The sequence below is a fragment of the Rhamphochromis sp. 'chilingali' genome, assembly GCF_963969265.1.
Source record: "Rhamphochromis sp. 'chilingali' genome assembly, chromosome: 2".
NCBI classification, from domain to species: domain Eukaryota; kingdom Metazoa; phylum Chordata; class Actinopteri; order Cichliformes; family Cichlidae; genus Rhamphochromis; species Rhamphochromis sp. 'chilingali'.
Window position 1 is genome coordinate 15,732,555 of NC_137930.1, and position 24,814 is coordinate 15,757,368.

Here is a 24,814-nt window from a genome sequence, read left to right on the forward strand (position 1 = left end):
GTTAGGCATCAACAGTTAGCCAAAATTATGAGTAAAAAGAATATATTGTTTAAAAAAAAAGTGTGCGTGTTAGTCCCCATAGGGAAATAGTTCCTCTGCATTTAACCCATTCACCCAGTGAAGCAGTGGGCAGCCACCAGTGCAGCGCCCGGGGAGCGGTGTGTAGGGACGGTACCTTGCTCAGGGGTACCTCAGGGTAGCCGTTCAGTGGAGTCGAAACCCCGACCTTCCGATCATGAGGCCACCACTCTACCTACTGAGCTATCCCTGCCCTAGTTAGTTAAACTTGATGGATAAAAAGCTAATTTTTCAGCTGCTCCACTGTTGCAAAGGGTCACCACAGTGGGTCGCTCCACGTTTTATTTGGTAGACTTAAGTCATTTAATAGCTAGCTTAAATTTTAATATATGAAATTGAGTACATTTGTTTTTTGGAGTTTTTAAACAAAAATTCCCCCCAAAAATTAAATGTGGTTAGCATTTAAATTGTTAGCTAAGTGTACAAATTAAACAGTTTGCTAAACCTAATGGATAAACAATGTAAATTAGCTAGCTGAAATTATGAATAAAATTACTTTTTAATTAAAAGTAAAACTACCATTACAAAACAAGTTGTTAGCTTAAAATAATTAAATATTAAAGACAATAGTAGTATTTGATGAAAAAAGTTAGGAGCCATGTTGGTCCTACTGGTTTTACATGCGACTGTTGTGCACTTTGGGAAAAAGTCTCTATTAAAAAGTTCACTTCAGCTTAACATGCTAAACCATTGGTGGTTTTCTACAGGTGCATTGTGAAGATCACTGGAGACATGACACTGTCGTTTCCAATGGGCATCATCAAGGTGTTCACTACCAACCCCTCCCCAGCCGTCCTCACCTTCAAGCTGAAGAACACCAGCAGGCTGGAGCAGATCCTACCCAACCAACAGCTGTTATACAGGTGAGGTATCGAGAAAAAGCTAAAGTACAACCCGGTTTTGTTTTGCTTTATAATTAACCATCTTAGCTGAGCTGTTGAATCGATAACTTGACAGTGATAGAGTGAAAGAGGACCTTGGACTCGGTGATATGAGCGAGAATCACGGAAATGCAGTCTGCGTCAGTGAGAGGAAATTCAATTAGTAATCTGACATGAACCTAGTATTAAGCTGTCAGGGAAGTATTTTCCACCAGACAGCCAGGTTCTCAGCAGCCTGTGTCTCTTCAGAAAGATGCCTTAAATGGCAAAGGACAAAAAAAAGGTCACAGACAGTGCTCATTCAACACTTTATTTGTTCAACATCTTATTCCACATCTTACTTCTTCAGTCTCAGGCAAAGCTTTTTAATTAAAGCTTCAATAAGGTACCAAATTAGTTGCTTCTATTTTAAAAGTGTATTGTTCCCGAAAATTAATGAAGAACCACATCTTTTTTCTGTTTATTTGAACATTTCCCGCTCTGGTTCCTCTCGGTTATCCTCAGACCACATGGCAGGACTAACTGAATCAAATGGAATTCATGATTTAGTAGCTGGTTGGATATAACAGGGTCATTTTTTCCAAGCTGTTGGAGCTCTACACACAAAGCCAAGAAGCGCAATGAATAATTGAGCCTGTGATTATTATTACTTGTGTGTATGTGTGTGTATTCATCTTTCTGACTGTTTTGCTTTTTTCTAGTGATCCCTCTCAAAGTGACTCAGATTCCAAGGATTTCTGGTTCAACATGCAAGCACTGACGTCCTACCTCAGAAAAGCCTCAGAACAGAGTCCTTCAGCTTCCTACTATAATGTAGACATCCTGAAATACCAGGTCAGTCAGCAAGAACTGCATGAAAAAAATAAACCAGATATGATAATTGTATTTCAGGCTAAGACTTTTCTTTCTGAAAGAGAAGAAAAAGACTTCAGAATCCAACATTTCTCAGCAAAGCATTGCATCATCACGACACGATCAGTGTTAATCCACTGAACCTGTCGGTGGTGGTCACCCTGGTGTGGGTTACTGTGGTCATAGAACATTGCATACCAATACTTAGAGCATTTTTAAAAACACTTCCTTAAAAACTAGCATCATAGCAGTCCAACAAATGGATAACACACAGAGATGTAATATTGTGGAAAAATTGCTACATATTCTTTATTGATGTGTCCAGGTGATGTCTGATGGGATCCATTCCACCCCGCTAAACCTGGCCGTATACTGGAAATGTACAGCAAGTACAACGGACCTGCGGATAGACTACCGCTACAACCCCGAGTCCATGGACTCACCCAGTCCACTCACCAACGTACAGATCTTAGTGCCTGTTGATGGAGGAGTCACCAACATGCAGTCTCTGCCTAACTCCATATGGTGAGACGTAGTGCCTCTTGGCACCGTTAGCAGGAGAGCAACATGTAATTGTTATGGGCCAGCAGTATTGATTGACTTGCACCCCCCTCCTGTTGTTGCTATGATACTGCCGCCGTTGTGGCACTTTAGTCATGCAATGGCACAGAAGTCTTACATGGATTGTCAGATGGGATATTTTGTCAGAATATAAATATGTAATATGAAAAATGAATCAAAATAATGTAAATATTATTGTAAAATTAACGATAAATCATCAATATAGATGATTAGAAGATTAAAAATTTGCATTGTCTGTGAAAATACGATGTGGAAGAAACATAGACCATCCACAAACTAAATCAAGGTAGCACGCACACACTAAAAGTCGACAAACAAACAATGTACAAATATACACAATAGTTTGATTTGTATAAAATATTTGTATATACCATATAGATGATGCCACTTTCAATGCTCCGGGCAGTGTTTATGCAAAGTTTCATCAAGATTGGTCTGCTTATCTAGGAGGAGAAAGACGCACACAAATATACATACGCTACAATCATTAAAGCGTGATGTTATAGGGTGTTATTTCCTTATTCCATTTTTAGGAATTCAGAGCAGAGTAAGTGTCTGTGGAGGCTGACTGACATCTCAGAAAAGTCTGAAAACGATGGTAAGAAATCTTTTTTTGAGTTTATGAATGTTTTGCATCAAAGTTTGTGCAAAATCCTGCAGCAAGCACTAGAACTGGATCAGTCCCTTGTAAGTGAGCCTACTCGTTTGTGTTTGATTCTAGGTGCCGGGTCCCTGAGGGCCAAGTTTGAACTGTCAAATGGCCCATCGCACCCCTCCACTCTGGCAGTGCAGTTTATGAATGAGGGGAGCACCCTGTCAGGAGTGGACATGGAGCTGCAGGGGGCCGGATACAGACTTTCCCTCAGCAAGAAGAGATTTGCCACAGGTGTGTAAAAAGCTTGATGGTCTACATGTACTAGGTGGCACTATTTAATGACTCAAATTTCACATCTTTTGTCCACAGGGCGTTATATGGCAGATTGCTGAGGTGACCCATCATCGCGGTCGCCAAGAAACCCAAGAGCAAAACCTGCCGACTCACTCGCAAAGGCCCCCTGAACCTCTGGATCACCTCCTGTCACACCCAGGAAGCGAGACTCTCACTACAAAACTAAACAGCACTGAGTATTGAACACTGTTAAAAAGAAAAGAAAACTAAGATGAGATTTCAGGAAATGTGTAGATAAGTCTAATAATTCTTTCCGATCAAATCCTTTTTTGTATAGTCAGAAACAGTTTATGGCTCTATGTTGTATTTGAAATCATAAAAAACAGAAAAAAAGTGCACTAACAACCTTTCAGATGCTCTTTTTGCTCTTATATATAATTTCCAAGAACCTGTAAGGAATATAAAAGAAAACAATTTCTCTCTTTCTCTGTCCAAACTGTAAATAATAATGCTGAATATTCTGCTCGACCACCTTTGACTCGGCTCACAAATCAGCTTCTTCACTTTCACTTTTTTTTTTAAAACTGGTGCAATGAAGGTAAAATCTGAACTCGCAGACTTGCAGCACAGGCTTAATCTTTATAAAATATTTTGCTTTCGGAAAATGCAAAAAAAAAAAGAAAGAAGCAAAACCAATAATGATCTGACCTCAGTGCCTCCTCTTATACTGTGGAACAACAGGCAAAAAAATTCTGTTAGTGTTTGGGGTTTGAAGCTGCATTTCTCTGTGGTTGAATATCAGAGTCCTTTTGAACAATCACCCTTACCGCTGTCAGTGTGCTTATTTAAAAATTTTTAACATTTTCCTTTGTAAACCCCCCTTTTAGTCATGCCTTGTGTTTTTAAGCCTTTTAATTGACTGTAAAACATTGTGTCAAAAGTCATATGTTTTATCTATCTATATATAGATAGATATAAAAAAGAATCAAGGGACATTTCTCTAAATTGAAGTTGGCAGCTTTTGTAAGAGCTGCCAGTGATTTATTTTTTAACATACTTCTGTGTTAGTATTGAAATGTGCCTGAATCTAACTTTTATCTGTTCCTTTCATTTCCTGTAATTGAGAATAGCACCAACAACGTGCCATTTATGTCTTTGTTTGTTTTTTTTACTCTTTTATTTGGATATCGAAGGGAAAACGTCTCCGCTTTGTAACGTGTCTTCCAGAAACGAATGATCATTTGGACTGAGTTTAATCATTGTACTCTTTTATCAATTTTTAGCCTTTGAAGCTCATCCGATCTCTTACTCTCACCACACAGCAGACGATGTTGGTGAAAAGTAGCACCTTGAGGCCAAATTAATGATTGAAATGCCTTATCATGATTACTTAATACCAAGTAATCTAGTGATACTGTCACACAGCACTGCCGTTGCCTCTGTCGCACATCACTGGCCTGTCCTGCTTCTTACCCAGAGTGAGCTGGGGGGAAAGTACAGCGTCTTGTAGCTGTGAACAACACGTGGATGTGTGGGGAAATGGCCACAACTGACTCTTGGTGCTTCTTTCTTGTCTTTTACTAATGGAGGAATAGTGCTGTAGAGGCTGTTTTACTTCTTAACTGAATATTTTGCCCTTTGTTCTTCTTGTTTTTCCCCCCTCCCCTGTCGACTTCATCCTTGGCATGGTCCTGAAATTGGTTAATGTGTTGGAATGTGATATGTTTGGAGGAATGAATGATAAATTGCCTGAAAGCTGTGATTGAAAATTATTGAAACCTTTAATGAGAGGAGATTGATACACTGTGCAACACGTGGCCAACTGACCTCTCAGATACGACTGTGTCCTCAGTGCTAATGAACCGGGTTCATTGTAGATTTTGACTGGTTTACAGGTGTTTTAGGCTCATGATGATACTTGATTTAAGTGTCTCGCAACTTGTAGAAATAGAAGGATTATTTTATTTCAGTCATCATATCTGGCCAGGGTGATTCATGTAATCATCTTTTTTTTTAGTTTTGACTCTTAATGCCTTTAAGATTAACTTCCTAAATAGATTAGGAAAACTCATTTAAGTGTTTGTAGAAATAAATTTTGTACCTGACTCTTTAATAAGCCAAATATTTTGAAGGCATTTGAAATGAGTTTACACAAAGTCCTGGAATTGTACTATCGCGTGTCACACTGTGTTCCCTCTGAATTAGTTGTATCATTGGTTTAAAAAAAAAAAAAAAAGAGTAGGGAGATTCTGCATTCAGTGTCAGCAAGCTGGTTCTTGCTGTCCCTAAAACACTCAAATTGTACCCCCAAAGCTCCTTTTATGGTCACTTTCCACTCTTTTTCTTTATTTGTTGTATCAGACAGAGTTTAAAAAGAGCAAGATTGTGTAAATGATTCTCATATGTTTTTACCAATATTTCTGCCACTTTTTGTCTCTATTTTATGATTTCTTATTGTGCCTGTATTAAATGTATAATATATGAACATATACAAATATATGAAAATGACTACTTTAAATGTGTCCCGTGCGACTTCTTGATTATTGTATTTACTCAAACTGACACGTGTGAATGTAGGGTTTTGCAGTGCATTTAGTTAGCATAGTTAGTTTTAGTTATTTTTACTCTCCTTTTTTAAAATTATTGTCATGCGTTGGTATTTGTGAGGGATAAGATATAAAGGAGTTCAGTCCATCGATGCCTCATGAGACAGATTGTGCTGTTCAATCTGACCAAAGTCTTGACAGAACGTCGTCAGGGAGGAAATGCAGCATTTGGTGATGTTAATAGATTCTATTCAATTCAATTTTATTTATATAGCGCCAAATCACAACAACAGTCTCCTCAAGGCACTTTAAATTGTAAGGTAGAACCTACAATAATACATACAGAGAAAAACCCAACAATCATATAACCCCCTATGAGCAAGCACTTTGGCGACAGTGGGAAGGAAAAACTCTGTTTTAACAGGAAGAAACCTCCGGCAGAACCAGGCTCAGGGAGGGGCGGGGCCATCTGCTGCGACCGGTTGGGTCTTCTCTCTAGGCTTGTGTAGTCATTGACTGCAATGAATGCAGTCAAGTATTAGAAATGTACTGTTATATGAAAATTATTTTTGTTTGTTCATTATAAAAAATATATATATATATGTATATATATATATATAGATAGATAGATAGATAGATAGATATAGATATAAATGTAATTCAGTACTTTTGATAAACTCCTGGAATTAAAACAGAAAATCTTAATAATCTTATGTTTAAATTTGCATGCCTCTATTTGGCAAATGTACTTACTTTAGATAATTACTGCAACTTCACTACCATACAATGTCAAACCATTAAACTATCGAAAAATCCCATTTTAATGCCAAATAGAAACACCTCTTTTGAGACGAGTATGATCTGTTCTCACAGTAATAAGCAAACCTCCTGTGAACATTTTATTCTTTGGTGCTGAGACAGATGGGTGTGCTTTAGTGGAAATTTGAGCTCAGTATGAAGGCTGAAAGATGTGAAAATGACACTGCATTGACTTGAACTGATAAATACAGTGCCCGGGGGGAGGAGGTAGTCTTTGACTGAAATGGCTCTGTAAAGCCTGCAACCCTTACCCCATCTATCTAGCATTGCAAGAGAAAAACCAAAATCCATGTCAAAAAGTTTATATTAAAACTATCAGGATGCAAGATGAGCATGTAACCAGATAAAGGACCTGGTTACATGCGTTATTACTTCCTTATGCAGTGCTTAGAAGGATGCAGGCATGACTGTACGCACACACTCGACACTACATCAACACCTTGTGCGTATTTACACACTCAGTCATCCCTTGTGTCTCTCTGCCTGAAGACCTCCTCCTTGCTGTTTGAAATACAGCCTCTGAGCTGCCTGTTTCACAGCCACATGTGCGAGCCATCAGTGTTGACTCTGCCTCCCCCTGTCCGCCTCACTCAGACACAGAGGAAAAGATCTTAGGGTCTCTTGTGTATGATGTTATTTTCTGAAGGGCCAAAGTAAGATATGTGATCTGAAATTATATCCAAAAAGTGTGTTGGTCCATATGTAGACTCTTGTGTGTGGCCAGACGATGTATACAGCAAGAGTGGATCAGCGGATCTCTCTGTGGGGGTGGTGTGTGTGTGTGTGTGTGTGTGTGTGTGTGTGTGTGTGTGTGTGTGTGTGTGTGTGTGTGTGTGTGTGTGTGTGTGTGTGTGTGTGCGGGCTGTAACAGGTAGGAAGACTAATAATGTGAGAGGGAGAGCACTTTGGAACAGCTTGATGTCTTCAGGGAGAAAGAAAATGTCTATTTGTGGCAACCAAATGAAAAAGGAAGCCAGTCTGTCCCAGAAACTGTAGGTCCCCATCAATGTTTGGGTGACTCAATCGCTTTTTTTTTTTCGGTCTTTTTTTTTTATGATTTATTTAATTTCTATTGAAGTTTAAAATATGCAAAATAAAAGGCACTGCAGCTTTGACTGAAAAGTGGGCACTATCCTGTTCAGCAATTGTTTATGGCAAATCTCCGGAAATAGATATGAATAAGCTATGTTGACATTGTGTTACATGAAACTTTACCTGAAGCTTTCTGGTTTGCCTTTGCAGTGCGCTTGTAGTCCAAATGCTATTGACCGTTGGAGCAGGCTTTGGTTGCATGCAAGAACATAGTCCATGTGGACTGTAATACATGGAAAACATTTGTTGTAATGCAAATTCTCTGATGACATTTTTATGCTTTTAAAAAGATCTTTATTCATAAACATGCTTGCAGGATAAAAATGTAAATCTTAGCCTTGAGATGTCCTGGCTTCACTGAAATCCCAGAAAACAGCCATTCGCAGAAGCCAAGTCATCAGACTATCTGATCAGTTCAAACATGGACACATTAACACATCGCTCACTTATAAAGTGGTTAGCTTATTACACATTACTTTGTGTCTGGTGGTGCCTAGAGGACTTTCCAGGTTGTGATTTATATAAACTTCCTGACCCCAAAAAAATCACCACCTGGATTTAACTAGGCAAATAGTTCATTACTGATTAATATATTTAGGCTGGCAAACATAACTGAAGCTGTGAATAGAAGATTGGGTCAACTGACTGCCTGAGTATATTGACTGACCAAGTTTTTCCATCAGTGGATTTTTTCTTCCCTGATGACATGGGAATATTCCCAGATGTCAATGCTGGGATTCAGCGGGTTCAAACAGTGAAAAAGTGGTTCAGGGAGCAGGAGCTGTTGCATACACTTCTATACACAGATTGAGCACCACAGAGTTGAGATCTTAACCCCGCTGAGAACTGTTGGGAGTTGCTGGGGAAGAGTACGCAATAGTCCGACTCTCCCATCGCTAATGTGGAAAAATGAATGCAACTCTGGATGGAAATAAATGTTGCTACATTGTATAAAATGAGTGTTTGACCAGTTTTTTTGGTAGTGTATTTACCCTGCCCATGTTCATGAACAGTATCTTCAGCCTGATGTAGCGAAATTCGCCAACGAGTCAGGGAGTAGACATATTTCCCTAGTGACCGTACGCTGTATTATGTCCAACATGGTGGGTAACTCGATCAAGTGCGCGTGAAATCACGTGAGAAACTACTCACTTTTCCAGATATGGTCACATCTGGCTTAAAATGCTAACCAAAGTAGCAGCAGTGGAAATGCCAAACTGAAGCCTTTGAAACAATGGTCCAAAAATAAATGGGTAACAGCAGAGTGGAAATATGCTCTCTTACCAAGAGCTGGATGGGAAGATTGATAGTGTTCTCAATTGCATTTGACCAGTGCTACTCAAACACTGTCGGCACCATATTATATCTCGATAGCAAAAATAAGAAGGAAGGAAAAGAAAGAAGACAAGCGTATACAAGGATTTATATTCTGGGCTGCCTCTTGGTCAAAGGAATGGAGAACATTTTTTGCTCTGGACAGTCGAGCTGTCTGCATCTGGTATTGGTTGTGAGAAACTTAACGTCACAACAGCCCCGTGCAACCATCAGACCAGAGGGAGCATTTAGTTTTTGCTGTCCACCATCACACTTCTGTTTGTCCAAAGGCCCACTGGAGCCATAGAGCTGAGTTATTCTAGTATCCCGAAAAGCAAGAGCCACATCAGTAACATTTATGCACAATTTATAATTGATGTGCCTATTTGATTTCCCTCTTCACCATGAGAAAAGCCATCTGAATAAACAAGGATGGTGTAAGTTTACGGCATCAATATGCATTCCTTTCCTCTTCTTCTCGTGCTCGTACCAAAATCCAGGAGACCTTTAAGAATAACTCAAACCCTGAATGTGTCGTACTCACATTCGAGGCCACCTGTCACATTTTCCACTGAGCAAGCAGAACTCTGTCGACTGCTTCCCCCTCTCAAAGAAAATATTGAATGTAACTTGATAACAGATCTGACAGGAAACTAAAAACAAAGAATTTTCAATTTTTGTCTAGCTAACAGTAACAGACAATTACCTTTTTTTTAGTCTGAGCCTGTAGAGCTACAATAGGAATCTAGTATCTCAATTATGTATCTCGCACGGATGCATTCTTTCACAAACAAAACCTGAATGTGAGATGGAAGTAATATAATTGAGCTTTGTAATTGGTCGATTTCAGAATTCCAATCAACCAATTGTGAGTCCTTTTCCTTTCTGCTTCTTTGCACATTTAGATGTTGAGTCATGCAAACCGGTGGGCCTGGGGGATCAGGAAAACATAATGAAGTGCACTTATTGTGTTTCTGCTACCTGGCGACTGCAAACACTAACAGAAATAAAGGCGTCGTTTCGCATGAGACTTTTCCTTTATTGGTAGTAAAATTTGGATTCAGCAGGGAGATCTGCCCAGGAGCAGACTGCAGTGCCTTATTAGCCCTGGGGAAAGGGAGTGGGCCCTTTCGTGCCATGTTCACAGAGGCACGTCACAGGCTATTTGTCATTTTACGCATGTGTGTCTTAGTGTGTGTATGTGGGGGAGGGGAAAACTGAAAAATAGTCACATCTCTATTCCTATTGCAGTTCTTCTCGTGCTTCTTTAGCGGCCTAGGACAATCACAGTTTCGTTGCTTTTTTTTTTTTTTTATAAGATTTTAAAAATGTTATTGGAGCACTTTGTCCCTTTAGATTAAATAAACTCATTTAGTTTACATAGAGAAATATCACAAATTATAAATTTCACTCAATGGCTAGTGGTTAGAAAATTGGTGGATGAATGAATGAGCTCTACAAAATGTCCCTTTTGGTACACCCTTAATTTGGATTAGAAAAACTCTCCCAAAAAGCCCTGTAACTGGGATGAGGATATAAGAGACAACCAACACATTGCAAATATGTATGAAAAATACAGGTCCTGATAAATAACTCAACAAACTTGAAGACTTAAAGGTACAGTCAGCTGTTTTTTTCATTTATTATTAAAAGAAGAAAACAATACTGTACTCATAAATGTACTTTAATTAGTGTAAATAAACTTACGTATTATTCAAGGTATTGTCAAAATGACTTATTGTCAGTAGATTAGGCATACGAACCTCACGTCTTCAAACAGTTTACAGCGAGCTAGCTAAACAACAGCAGCTAGTTATAAGCACATTATGCCAGCTAACATTAGGCTTGAGTGTCATACGTTTCCTCTCATAAACCTCTCTATATTCTCTGCGTTCTCAGATCGTGTCATAGTCCAACAGTGTTAGATCTATTTCAAAGAAGGTTTTGCTAACATTGGCTAACAGCAGCTGACAACATCAAAAAACAGCAGCGCTTTCCAACAGAAAAGTTCAGGATATCCTCAAAATCTCACCTCAGTATCGCTGTCATTGGACATAGGTGACTGTCACTGACTTATTAAAATTTTACACATTGTAACTTTAGGATCATGTATTATTAGGAGTGGTAGGTGTCAACTCATCGTATCCAAGTCACCAAACTGGACCTCTTGACCATGTTTGCCATGTTAGCGCCATTTGGAAGACACAATTAGTACAAAATGAAAGACCCAAGAGGTGAAATGAATCAGTTTTCTACCCTATAAAGTGTTTTAGACTTCAGACAGGAAATGATGGAAGGATGGATGAATTAGGGCTATTTATATCTGTGGGCATATAATCCATTGCATGGGCGTGGCATCATTTCTTACCTCTTTTCTCTGGATAGCCTTTTGGAATATTGCCGCTTTGTGACTATTTCTGATAGAAAGTGACAGTCTAAATGCTGCAAAGATATGCTTTTGAAGGATGATGGCAGAGCTGAAGTGAAATGAAGCATAAGCCCTGGGGATCAATACACCCCAGAGTGAGTCAACAGGAGACAGACACACACACAAAACTTTCCTTCCTTCCAGAGAGGAAATGTTCACTCCATAAATATTTGGAGTTTGCTAATTGAAAGAATCTGCGCAGCTTAAATTCTGGGAGGTTCTTTAAACACTGCGCTCATATGGATCCTTTGTATCTGTGAAATGAGCTGAGGCTATGGTAAACAGACAGACGCACATTCGAGGACACAGATACACACACAGGTTAGATTTAATCAGCTATTGGTATTGTGTGTTTGATAGTCCGTTGTTATCCAACTGAAGACCCTTTGTTTTGCTTTGCCATCAGTGGCGCATTATCCTCGCATTGTGACTGACAGGCTGGTTACACGCAACACAGCGTAGATGCGCTCAGAGTAGGCAAATTCAAGCTGCCCTCTGGGGGAAAGGACTGCTTGAAATTCTAAAAACATGTTTGCATGTGACTGTGTTTGCATTCCGAATGAAAATTTTATGAACAAAGGTGTGTTTTTTTTTTTTTTTTTATTACTGTAGTACACACAGACACAGACCTGCTAAAGCTTATGGACACCTAAAGTAGAGTATGGAGGAGCAGCTGGAGCAGTTACTCTCAGTAGTTAGACAACTAGCTCATCTTTGTACTACAGGGTGATGTTGTTGTAAGCCTTTCCACTTAAGATGCAAGACTTCAGCACAAGCCATTGTTGATTATCAGCAATGCATTACAGCAGAGCCAGTTTCACATGAGTCTGTGTGAAATGATATGTGGCGGGGTTGGATGATTTTCTATGCAGGAATCTCTCTTTGTGTTAATAAGTCATGGTCTCTAGAGGCTGGTGTCAGGGTCAGTAGTTAATTTGTAACCTGTCCCCTATAAGAGTCTTCACTGTTATCCAGTTTCCAGCCAGTATACCTCTGCATTCACAGCATGGTCCCGTTTAGAGAACGGTGGTGGGGAAGTGGGCTGCAATGAAAACCAAAAAGGGTGGAAATCCTACACAGGATCCCAGTGGGAAATCTAATGACCCAACTCAGATGACTGCAAGCCAGTTGCGGTGCAACAAGGCTGGAGAATGCCTGATGAACACTGGAAGCATAATGCTAATAGTGGCTATCCTGTACACTTGCATTGATTGGTGGATTCACTTCAAAGATCCCCAAGAAGAGCTGAAACAACTGATTGGCCCTTTCCTGGCCATAGTCGCACTTGGTTTCCTATTCCTAGGTTTCTTCTTGCATGTGAAGGCTCACGACGATGGAACACCTATGGTGCACACCTTCCGAGTTTTACCATTTTTGCCAATTACATCACCGACGCCAGTACTAGTTAAGTCAACTGGTAAAACTCAAGAAGCACGCCAGGCCAATGGGTCCCAGACTGACAACTCCGTGAACGACATTGATGGAGCACTGCCTCCATATGATGCGGTGTATCGTGCAAACAGGTAGGAAACCATGCTTATTGTGAGGAATATAACCCGAAGAAGAACAGCTGTAGTCCCGCTGGGGTTCACCATTATTTAAACATGCTGTTATTTTAGAGGTCTGGCTTTGGAAGATGGGTACATATGCAACGTGTCGAGGCTAGAGTGGATAAAACCAACAAAAGGCCGAGCGAATCTTATGTCAGAATTTCAGTGCGTTACAACTTGCAGCTCCTCGCTGAGCTCATTAAAGCAGACACTGTGTGCCAGGGTTCATTTCATACTAGCCACAAGATCACTTTTCTCTCAGCCCAAAGTGGTTCTTGGCCGTCACTGCACTCCCAAGTCAATTATGGCGTAATTAAGGTCTCTCTGATAGTCGACACCTCAGTGTTGATTACCGCTGAAATTACTAAGCAATGTGGCACATGAGTGCTGGTTTTTGTAACTCTGAAAAAGTGACTAAATGATGGATTTTTTTCAGCTTGTTTCCACAAAGTAAACTTAGTACTGTCTTAGTGAAATTGGAATGATTAATTCAATTCAATTCAATTCAATTCAATTCAATTCAATTCAATTCAATTCAATTTTATTTATATAGCGCCAAATCACAACAAAAGTCGCCTCAAGGTGCTTCATAGATACAGAGAAAAACCCAACAATCATATGACCCCCTATGAGCAAGCACTTTGGTGACAGTGGGAAGGAAAAACTCCCTTTTAACAGGAAGAAACCTCCAGCAGAACCAGGCTCAGGGAGGGGCGGGGCCATCTGCTGCGACCGGTTGGGATGAGAGAAGGAAAACAGGATAAAAGACATGCTGTGGAAGAGAGACAGAAGTTAATAACAGACATGATTCGATGCAGAGAGGTCTGTTAATACATAGTGAGTGAGGAAGGTGACTGGAAAGGAAAAACTCAATGTATCATGGGAATCCGTGGCAGCCTACATCTACTGCAGCATAACTAAGGGAGGATTCAGGGTCACCTGGTCCAGCCCTAACTATATGCTTTAGCAAAAAGGAAAGTTTGAAGCCTAATCTTGAAAGTAGAGATAGTTTCTGTCTCCCGAATCCAAACTAGAAGCTGGTTCCACAGAAGAGGGGCCTGAAAACTGAAGGCTCTCCCTCCCATTCTACTTTTAAATACTCTAGGAACAACAAGTAGGCCTGCAGAGCAAAGTGCTCTAATAGGGTGATATGGTACTACAAGATCATTACGATAAGATGGGGCCTGATTATTTAAGACCTTGTATGTGAGGAGCAGGATTTTGAATTCAATTCTGGATTTAACAGGAAGCCAATGAAGGGAAGCCAAAACAGGAGAAATATGCTCTCTCTTTCTAGTCCCTGTCAGCACTCTTGCTGCAGCATTTTGGATCAACTGAAGGCTTTTTAGCGAGTTTTTTGGACATCCTGATAATAATGAATTACAGTAGTCCAGCCTGGAAGTAATAAATGCATGAACTAGTTTTTCAGCGTCACTCTGAGACAGGATATTTCTAATTTTAGAGATGTTGTGCAAATGGAAGAACGCAGTCTTACATATTTGTTTAATATGTGCGTTGAAGGACATGTCCTGGTCGAGGATATGTCCTCACAGCAACATATCCTCGACCAGCGTTCCTCACAGCGTTACTGGAGGCCAAGGTAATGCCATCCAGAGTAACAATCTGGTTAGATACCATATTTCTAAGATTTTCAGGGCCGAGTACAATAACCTCAGTTTGATCTGAATTAAGAAGCAGAAAGTTAGCGGCCATCCAGGTCTTTATGTCTTTAAGACATTCCTGCAGTTTAACTAATTGGTGTGTGTTATCTGGCTTCATGGACAGATAGAGCTGGGTGTCATCTGCATAGCAGTGAAAATGTATGCTATGTCTTCTAATGATGCTGCCTAAGGGAAGCATGTATAATGTAAACAGAATTGGTCCTAGCACTGAACCCTGTGGAACTCCATAATTAACCTCAGTGTGTGAAGAGGACTCTCCATTTACATGCACAAATTGGAGTCTATTAGATAGATATGATACAAACCACTGCAGCGCAGTACCTGTAATACCTACAGCATGTTCTAATCGCTCTAATAGGATATTATGGTCAACAGTATCTAACGCTGCACTAAGGTCTAGCAGGACAAGCACAGAGATGAGTCCACTGTCAGAGGCCAGAAGAAGATCATTTGTAACCTTCACTAAAGCTGTTTCTGTGCTGTGATGAGCTCTGAAACCTGACTGAAACTCTTCAAATACAACTAAACCCCCAAATAACTACTCATCCTTTAATATAACCGTCCTGCTGCCCCATCCGATTAAAAGACACTTTTACAGCATGCATGGGTAATTTTGTCATGTGAAAATTTTTAGGTCAGCATATTTGCCCAGTTTAAAAATACATATGTCATACATTTTTTTTTTAAGAAAAAGAAAACTAACTGCAGGATCCCAGCAGCATGCAGTAACCACCAGGTGACCTTCCATTCCCGAAAGGTCGCCTGAAGGTTAAGGCTTGCGGGGAAGTTACAAGTTTTCACTTTCTTTCATTGTTTTAGAACAATTACTCCCAGCAGGCTTCCAGAAAAGCAATTTAGTCAAATAAAAAAAAAGACAGCAGGCAAAATACATTTAACCTAGGAAAACCATAAAGTGTTGCCTTGCTCATATGAACCCCCAACTTTAATGTCAAACAGAGGAACGATCAAGGGACAAGCTAAAGAAAGCGCTGAGGTTTTTCTTTGAGCGTCATCATTTGGGCCTGTAAACATTTGTAAACTACTGCTTCACTTCCTTTCAATCTGCCTATAATGTTCTGTGTGATATTTTACCCCCCCACACACACTTTCCCCCTCTCTCATAGCCCACAGAAAACAAGAGACGAAAAGGGGAGCAGTGATGAGACCTGCTCCACCTGTTCATATCCACCTGCGTACCAAGACGTCAACCCTTCCTCTGGCAAACGCAGCCGAGTATAAACCTCTCCAGAAACTCATCTGTCTTTGATTTTTCTTTTCCTCACTGATCCATTAGATGATTCGTTAAAGCGATTGATTTGATCATGTCCTGTGAAATAACCCCCACACCCCTGCCACCCCCAGTATCTGTGGCGCTTCATTCCTCAGCAAAATAAGTACAGCTGGGCTTATGGCACATGTGTTATCGTGGAGCTTTCACATAATGATTATGTTTGAAATCACAAGCTCCACTAAGACGAGGCTCCCTGGAAGAAAACCTCATTCAGATTGAGATTTATGGACAGCCCTCCGTCTGAGGGCTCGAAGGTTTTGGAAACACACATTTATATTCGGCACAGAACACACACATACCACTCATCGTGTGCTTGGTTCTCACTGTACATGCCCTGTAAATGTTAGCAGAGGAAATGCAAACTATTGCCTGAAACAAACACGGGGATAGTTTATCAGAGTATACTTTAGAAGAGTTCTGTTTCTTCAGGCTCTTTGCTGGGGTAAATTAACATCAAAAGAAGAAGAAGAAGAAGAAAAACAGGACTTTACAAGTATGTTCCGAATTCTGCACAAATCCCATATCTGTGTGGCGTTCACCAACACAGTTACCTCAGCAGCAATTACCTCAGAAACAGTTACCTCAGAACCCAGACTGTAGATTTGACACATCTGTGGCAAAATGTGACTGGCGCAAAATAAATTGATCCAAACAAATTGTGTCCCCTCCTCTTCTACTGCTAAATAAAAGAATCATAAAATATTCGACTTTGACGTCTTTCGTGTTTTCCTGTGTGCACTGAAGTTGTCCAAGAGTTTATGTCTGTTGTTTGCAGCATAAACACAAGAGTCACTGCACCACACGGGGGCAGAAAGGGTGAGGAAATCAAATACACCTTCACCGGGTCAGGTCACTCAATTTATTTATTTTAACCGCAGATAGCCTATTGTGTCTACTACTGCTATTATTTTAGGCTGTATTACATTAATATTTATATTTATTTATATATGTTGCCACTTAAATTTATTTAGTGTGATATGCAGCACTTACCTTTATTTTTAAATCATTTTTCCCACTTCTATGTTTTTTAATATGTTAAATATTATTTAAATATCTAATTTCTTGTGCCATATTGCAGTAAACTATATGCAACACTTTCGGTTCTCTTATCATGAAAGTATATAAGGTCCCCCACGAAGAAAGCGTAACGATCTCCGGGTGTTCATCTTATTCGGACAAGTTAATGATATAATAAATAAATAAATACGTGCATAAAAGAGGAAACACCGCTCAGTAAAGTTTCTGTAAAGATGAGGCAGATTCTCTAAAGATGAGGCAGTACCGTCTCCCACACAGGGAGTTCAGCGAATGATTGCATTAAAGATCTTTATTTGTACAAGCCTTCATTTAATTGTTTACTTAATTTAGAAGACTTATTTAGAAGGAGTTTTTAAAAACTTTAAAAACAAATAGAAAGTTGAGATCATTTATTAGTGTATCCCTATGAACACTGTATTTGTCTCTCACGGCTTTTAGTTATTTCGGCTTCAGGAATCACAAACTGAATCTCGGCAGCGGTGATAACTGAACTGAATTACCTACTTCTTCTGTTTTTTCCTCCCCATTGGAGGCTCAGCTCGGGAAATATGGAGTTGATAAGTACAAATATAATTATTCCAACTCTTGCTAAACATCTCCTTACGTTTACACTCGGCTTTGCTCCAAAAAAGCGCGCACACAGCAAAGCAGCTCTCCAAAAACTGTCTCAAAAATGAAAATTCATAGCAATTTAGAAAAAAAAGAAAAGGAAAAAATCTCGGGACCTCCTTCAAACTTGTGCCGTTTGCCTGTGCAGATCTGTAACCGCAGCGCAATATGACTTTCATTATTTTTACAGCACAGTAAAATGCGGGTGGCCGACAAGAGCCATTATTTCACCATTCTGGAGAATTGGAGACGATTTATGAAAGTATTACGGAACATGCTGAACGATAACAAGTCCGCAATAAAAAAAAATTAAAACCAAAAAAAAAGAAGAGGCGAAAAAAAGGGGCTATATTTGCCAACAAAATCCCCCAGGATGACTTCTGATATGAGTTTTGAAGGTTATGAATGGGTTATTAGCAGTGATTTTGTGGTTAATAATAAGGAGGACCGCTTTATTAATTCCAGCTGGAGGTCTTTAAAAAGGAAAGCAGCAACAATCAATTATTTACAATCACGAGTTTGAAAAAATGAAATTGTTTGGCAGCCTGCAAAATCTCATAATACGTGATGATTTCTGTAACTTTTCTCCAAATGAAACAGCTGATTGTCTCAGTCTGGAATATGCAGAGCTCTCTCTGAAGGCAACAGGTGCTTTTCCTTTCTGTTTCTTTTCTTTCTTTCTTTTTTAAAAAAAACTATCTCCTCTGGACTGGACAAACTCCTACTCAGTCGGATTGTTTTTACATTTGAATTTGTGTGTGTGTGTGTGTGTGTGTGTGTGTGTGTGTGTGTGTGTGTGTGTGTGTGTGTGTGTGTGTGTGTGTGTGTGTGTGTGTGTGTGTGTCACGTGATGTTTTCGGCCCCCTAAAGTGCTCTGATAATGCTTGAGGAGGCCTGAGCTGGAGGCCTTCTCTCTTAAACCACATGCGCTCCCAGCTAAACATTTGTGGACAGATTTGGAAACTACAGCTATCTGAGATAGATTTTTTTTTTAACCTTTTGAAATAAAAAAAATACCAAAGGCTCAGATAATCCCTGGAAATCATCATTAGACTAGTGTAATTAGCACTGACCTGGCTTTGGACGCTGGCAGTGAGTGGACGGAGATATTGTCTTTGCATTGTTACAACACCATGCTCCCATATGGGGCGCGCTAATAAGAGTAAAGAAGGCTTGCTCTGTGCTGCTCACACACAGCTGAAGCTGGTGCTCAAGCTGTAACTGGAGATCAGTTCCTTATACAAACTCTCTTATGTCACTGAATTATTTAAAACTATAGCGCACATGACAGACTGTAGAAAAATATACATAACATATTTATAGTCTGTTTTTATAGCCTGAATGTGGCCTTTTATATATATATATATGTATGTATATATATATATATGATTATTATTATGTATATAATAAAAAAAGTAAATAAATAAATAAGATTTGACATAATAAATTATGTCAAATCTTGAGAAGGGAGGAAGACCCCCCACTTTCTATCTATACAAACTTATTTTCTATGTTTTTGTAAAAAACAAACAGAAAAAAACCCCTGATACCTTAATTTGTAATTTTTTTGACATTTCAATTATTTTACTTGCAACACATACAAAAATGATTTTGACTGTGTTTTAAAAACATGGATGGATAATTTCAAATTCATGGATCCAGGTAAAAACCCAGGATAATGGCATTAAGTAAGTAAATGATTAAATCATTAAATTACATTGGTGCTGAGCTGTGGGGGCTTTTAATAGCACGTGGGAGATTCTTCTACTTTTTTTGTTTTTGTTTTTTGTTCAGTTCTTTCCTTAATTTATTTATTTATTTATTTATTTATTTTTTTTACCTCCAATTCTCTTCTCAACAGAATACAACAACGTTTTGGGTAAAAATAAAACATCAACATCTATCAAAAATACTTTTTTTTCTTTATAATTTCCCGCCCACCACCAAAATGGTTTTTCTCAGCTCTGTGCAGAAAAACAGCTGAAATGGAAATTGTCTCAGTGCAGGACACACAAGGAACTCGTTTGTAGAGTGGAGGCTTTTTACCCCAGCAGGAGCTGTGTGTCTTACCCCCAGTCATTTTAACACTTTCCCTTTTTTGTTCCATCTTGTGGCTAACAGTAGGGCAGTGATATAGCTTTGTTAGAGATCATATTTTCAAACAGTTTAAAAAATCCCCAACATTCATGCCTTTTTTTTACCTGCACGGTCAGCAAAAAATATCTTGATATCATGTGCAAGATTTTACGTACATACTCCCAAACAACATCCTGATGCACTATAATCGTTACAAATGAAAGTAATGTTTGAATTACATGCTCCAGCAGTAACAAGTTTTTAACTTCTATATCCTAATTCACTCATTAACTATATTCAGATTGTTTTGGTGGTTTTTATTTATGTGTTGACATCTTTGCAATCTTATACAAGTCTTAGTTTCTATTACAGCAGGCGTGTGAAACATAAGCATCGGCCCGGCAAAGACTTTGATTCAGCCCATTGCAATGGCTTTAGAACTTATGAATGAAGGAAGAAATGTTGGAGATTTAACTGTATTTTCACAAGTTTTACAGCAAGTTTGACTTTTCCCACTAATAAAGACGTAGCAATTCATACTACACAGAGGCCATTAAGTAACTGATTAACAATTCAGTGACATAAAAGTTCCTGTTTTTCACTATGTAGTATAGATTTTTCAGTTTTTTACAATGGGACTACAGTAGAAAAAAAACAGGAGGTTTTCTGTGATTTAACAAAAACTTCCTGTTTTATAATTACAGGACCGTCTGGGCAATGAGCTGGCAGAACTCTTCCTGTAATTTTACACATTTATTTCTATTTCAGTCCAAAGAGTTGTCCTTTCTTTACTACAGCAGCATTTCTTTATCATGTAGAAAAGCTGAGACGTACTTTTGAAATCGCACTTTTTACACACTTTTTTTTTTTTTAAATATCAGCATATCTCATGGATTAAATGTTTACTTATTACTTACACTGAAACAAAGAGGAGTTTTGCTAGTTTGGCCTATTTAAGATCAAAGTGATCACTACAATGTAAAATGAGTTTTACACCCCTGTATTACAGATGTATTTCCCCTATTTTTCATATTATAGCTGAACATGGCTACTGACACTTTTCAGCATATTTTTTATGTGTATGAGAGCTCCAAAAGCAAATCTCGCAATTTGATTCAATTTTAAAGAAATCCAAACCCCTCTGTAACGGTTTTACTCCTGAAGTAAATTAAAAGTATGTTTCCTTGTATTTTAGTGGACGTTCCCTTTAAAATGTCACTCACAAAGAAGTGCAGAAACTGGATGCATTCAAGCAAGCTTTTTCACTAACATGGCACTAAAGTACACAAGCGTCCGACAGATCATTTCTTATTATTTTGACTGGAGAGCAAGAGCTGGCAAACCTCATTCACATTTTCATCTAAGAGTCCCCCGTGATTATTTTTAGCAGTTGAAAGTGGCTGTTTTCAAAATAAGTTCCTGACAGTATATCAAAAGATTCCAGTGCCACAGTGGTGGGCTGACTCTGTGCCTGCTTTCATTTCACTCTGAGCATGTTTCATGTGTGTGTGTGTCTGTGTGTATGTTTGTGCGCGTGTGTGCGTAAGAGCCTGGGCAACTACAGGGCATGGAGACGGAGGGACAAATGGATTCCATGTTTGCAGGAAAAAAACACGCTGGAGGCGCAGGAAAAAACTTTTGTTGTTTATGAAGAACACGTGAAACCAATCAAATCTGAATTATCTTCCTGTTGTTCCAGCTCTTGTCGTTTGCAGTTTTTAGTTCGCTCGCCAGCAGTGTCACCACCCGGCGAGCAGATCTGTGTCTGTGCATGAAGTTTACAGACACACATGCAGTGAACTCACATGCACCCACAGAGACAGAAGGACTGCACAGGTCTGACTGTTTCATCAGTTTCAGCTACATTTTCTTGGTGATGGAGATGAAAAATGCAAAGCTACAGCTAATTGTATCTCTTACTCGTATTCATTCACACACACACACACACACACACACACACACACACACACACACACACACACACACACACACACACACACACACACACACACACACACACACACACACACGCACACATATGCACACACAAGTTTACATGGGGATGAGCCTCAAGGAGATCCGATAAACAGTCTGCCCACAGGAAATCATCTGCAGATCTCCTCAGCATAATAACCCATTTTTACTTACTCATCCTTGTGTGGAGCTGGGCTCAGAAACACACAGTCCACTTTTAAGCTGCACCATATGAACACACAAACGAGCTGTACAGGTATCTCCAGTTATACTGGAGGTATGAAAAAAACCAGCTAAATTGCTAACACCGCACCGAGAACACACATACACACATACTTCTTTAGATCCACTTTGATATTCAAGCTATTTTTTATTGACTGTAAGCCACATACTGCCATCCTCCCCCCTGTGTGTTTAACCTTCTACCCCTGTTCTCTCTTTTGCTCTCTCATGAATCCCATCTCCCTCTTTGACTTACCTCAGAGAGCAGGTGTTCAGCTCATTGGGGGAGAGCACGGCGAGGTCATTTGCTGCCTTATTGAAAATTGCCATATATGTTATGAGGCCAACCGCACTGGATGTGACTCTGTTCTGAGTGCAATCACATGTGCCGTCTTCGAGAGCAGGAGGACATCACATCATGTGGTGAAGGAAAAGAGTCCCGAGATTACACTTATGGACACTGTTTAATTTTGCATTTGATCAAATTTTGGCTTTAGCAGTCCTTATAAGATTTTTATATTTTATATTGCTTCCACAAGTCAGAGGTTTTAAAATGACACGATTGCATTAGTAATTGTGATGCCAGATGTGGGATATTTTATAGTGGCTATCATAGATAAATGGAGGCAGACAAGTCCTGTGTGTTAAAATGTGGTTGTATCACAAAATGAACTCCCAGGGATTTGTGTGAGAAGGAAAGGTCCATTGCAGAAGCCAGAGAAACTTCTTTTCTTTTTCCTTTATTTTCAAATCCCCATATCCCTTTACAAGATAATAACGACTTTAGTTAAATCTTGAGTTAGTTGACATCATGAAGTCCTTTTAAAAAATATATTTGGAAGATCTTTATCATGTGTTTACTCATTTACAGTGGAATGTTAACAGTTTATTATCCTATATTTTTGGGGATAATATGTAGAATGTAAATGTTTTAGTGTTAAAAAATGACTTCCATTTTTTTTGACTTCCAAACTTTGTAATTCTTTTTTTTAATGTTATTTTTGTTTTCTTTCCCTTCATGCTATTAATACTCTTTGTTTTTGTTTGCTTGGATACAGATAGGGATTGATTGATTACAATGCTATGCTTCATTGCTATAGAAATGTAAATATTTAGACAGTTGTCTCGGGGTAGATGTTTCAGTGATTTAAATACTGACCAGTAAATAAAATATAACAGAACTTGTCGTTCGTAAGGTTAAAAATAAAAGTAATATTTTCTCCCAGTGGCTCCAACACTTCACATTATTATTCTCAAATACAAAAATGGAGAAACCAGATTGAATCTGCATTTTGTATTCACTGATTCACTTTTACTTTAAAAGTAGACATTTAGACAAGAGCTACAATAATCCAGCTACACCTTTTCTCTGAATATATAGTGATAGAACTGGGAGTTGTAATGTAGAAAATAAGCTAGTATTTACTAGGTCTAGCTCAGGCTCCTTCCCCACCAGAGAGGTGACGTTCCATGTCCCAATCGCTAGTTTCAGTAACCAGTGCATCCAGGGGTCCGCCAGGGTCTCCACCTCTGCAGTCACCCAGTAAATGTTGGGCCTACAGGAGGATGCCCATGTCCCTTTTTTGGGCTGTGCCCTGCCGGGACCCAAGGACTAAGACACGGCCACCAGGTGCTCGTCCTCGGGCTCCCTCTCCTGGCCTGGCTCCAGGGTGGGGCACCGGTAACCCTTTCCCAGGCAGGGTGAACTTTTCATTCATAGGGGTGTTTGAATCACTCTTTGTCTGTCTCACCAGGACCAGTTTGCTATGGGAGACCCTAACAGCAACATAGGTGCTGAGACCCATAAGCCCCTCCACCATGATAAGGTCGCAGTTGGTATACAAATATAAAAAAAAAAAAAAAAAACATTACATAAAGGATTACATAATTCCCCCTTACAGAATAACTGGACTTCTGTATTAAATGCAATTTTTTTTAAATTAACTTCTGTTGAAACAAGAGTGCTGACAGCATGTAAATGCTAAGCTAGCCAAAAACCTAGAGTGATGCTAAAGCTGAGTAAATGCCAATTACACTGTCAAGTGAGCATTTGTGAGCTGTGGTGAAGCTCGCCGCTGCTGAACTTCATCAGGTAACAAAAAAATAAGCAGTCAGGCTGTATCCTTCGTTTCTACCTGTTGAGGTTTGTGTTTGTGATCGCCCTGAAGTGTTTGACTGCTGGTTTTCTCCTTGGGCTAATTAATTACCGTACTTAAAGGTTTTCTGTGTGATATGTGTAATAGATTACTTTGAGAAATGACCCAACACTGATCACAACAGAGAGAGGAAATACATCCAACATGCACAAACATTTGAGCACACAGTGCGCAAGTAATTTGCACCAATGTAATGCTTTGATATGCTACTTAGTGATGGTGATAACTCTCAAAGCGGAGCTAGTGAGAACCCAATGAGAATGAATAAAAGAACTAATAAGGAATCAAATCGACAAATAATATCGATAATGGAATTTAATCGCTAAATTCTTATCAATTCCCGTTCCTAGTGGTGATCCTCAACATCGTTCTTAAATGAAAATGTTTTGGCCCTTTTCCCTCATGAATTGCAGCACTTTTAGACACTCAACAGAATGCACAGGTTCTTTTTTTTGTAACGTAATACTTTAGGGAAGCTGGAAGACGGGCTCAAACTTTCTATATGAAGTGAAAATGAAAGCACAGAGAGTCACTTATTTGGCCAAGCAATCTGAGCCATAAAGATCACATTCCCAGGTCCTGGGTTTCTGTCCCTCCCCTGTCAGTAAATACAACAGTAAGTATAACATTTCACACTAACAGAAATTAGGACCAAGGAGAAAAGTAAACATAGGAGAATTTGGGAGCTGGGTATTTTGGAAAAGAAATCCTGTGTTTGTATTAATATTTCACCTC

General features: G+C 39.3%; 2 protein-coding genes across 7 annotated transcripts in view; both read left to right on the forward strand.

The window, feature by feature from the left end:
* The window catches only part of fcho2 (FCH and mu domain containing endocytic adaptor 2), a 51,168-nt gene extending 45,368 nt beyond the window's left edge, over window positions 1-5,800 (forward strand). For all 6 annotated transcript variants that reach the window (XM_080876311.1, XM_080876306.1, XM_080876308.1 and 3 more), the window contains 6 exons: window positions 786-941; window positions 1,661-1,793; window positions 2,137-2,336; window positions 2,927-2,991; window positions 3,115-3,279; window positions 3,358-5,800. In XM_080876311.1, the coding sequence (XP_080732437.1) occupies window positions 786-941; window positions 1,661-1,793; window positions 2,137-2,336; window positions 2,927-2,991; window positions 3,115-3,279; window positions 3,358-3,380 (742 nt within the window). In that variant the 3' untranslated portion in view covers window positions 3,381-5,800. The remainder of the gene's footprint in view (window positions 1-785; window positions 942-1,660; window positions 1,794-2,136; window positions 2,337-2,926; window positions 2,992-3,114; window positions 3,280-3,357) is intronic.
* A 6,690-nt stretch (window positions 5,801-12,490) lies between these two features.
* LOC308392762 (uncharacterized protein) overlaps window positions 12,491-24,814 on the forward strand; it is a gene marked incomplete at its 3' end in the record, with an annotated part of 56,359 nt that continues 44,035 nt past the window's right edge. Inside the window, exon 1 of the mRNA XM_080875963.1 lies at window positions 12,491-13,004. Within this exon, the coding sequence (XP_080732089.1) occupies window positions 12,529-13,004 (476 nt within the window). The 5' untranslated portion in view covers window positions 12,491-12,528. The remainder of the gene's footprint in view (window positions 13,005-24,814) is intronic.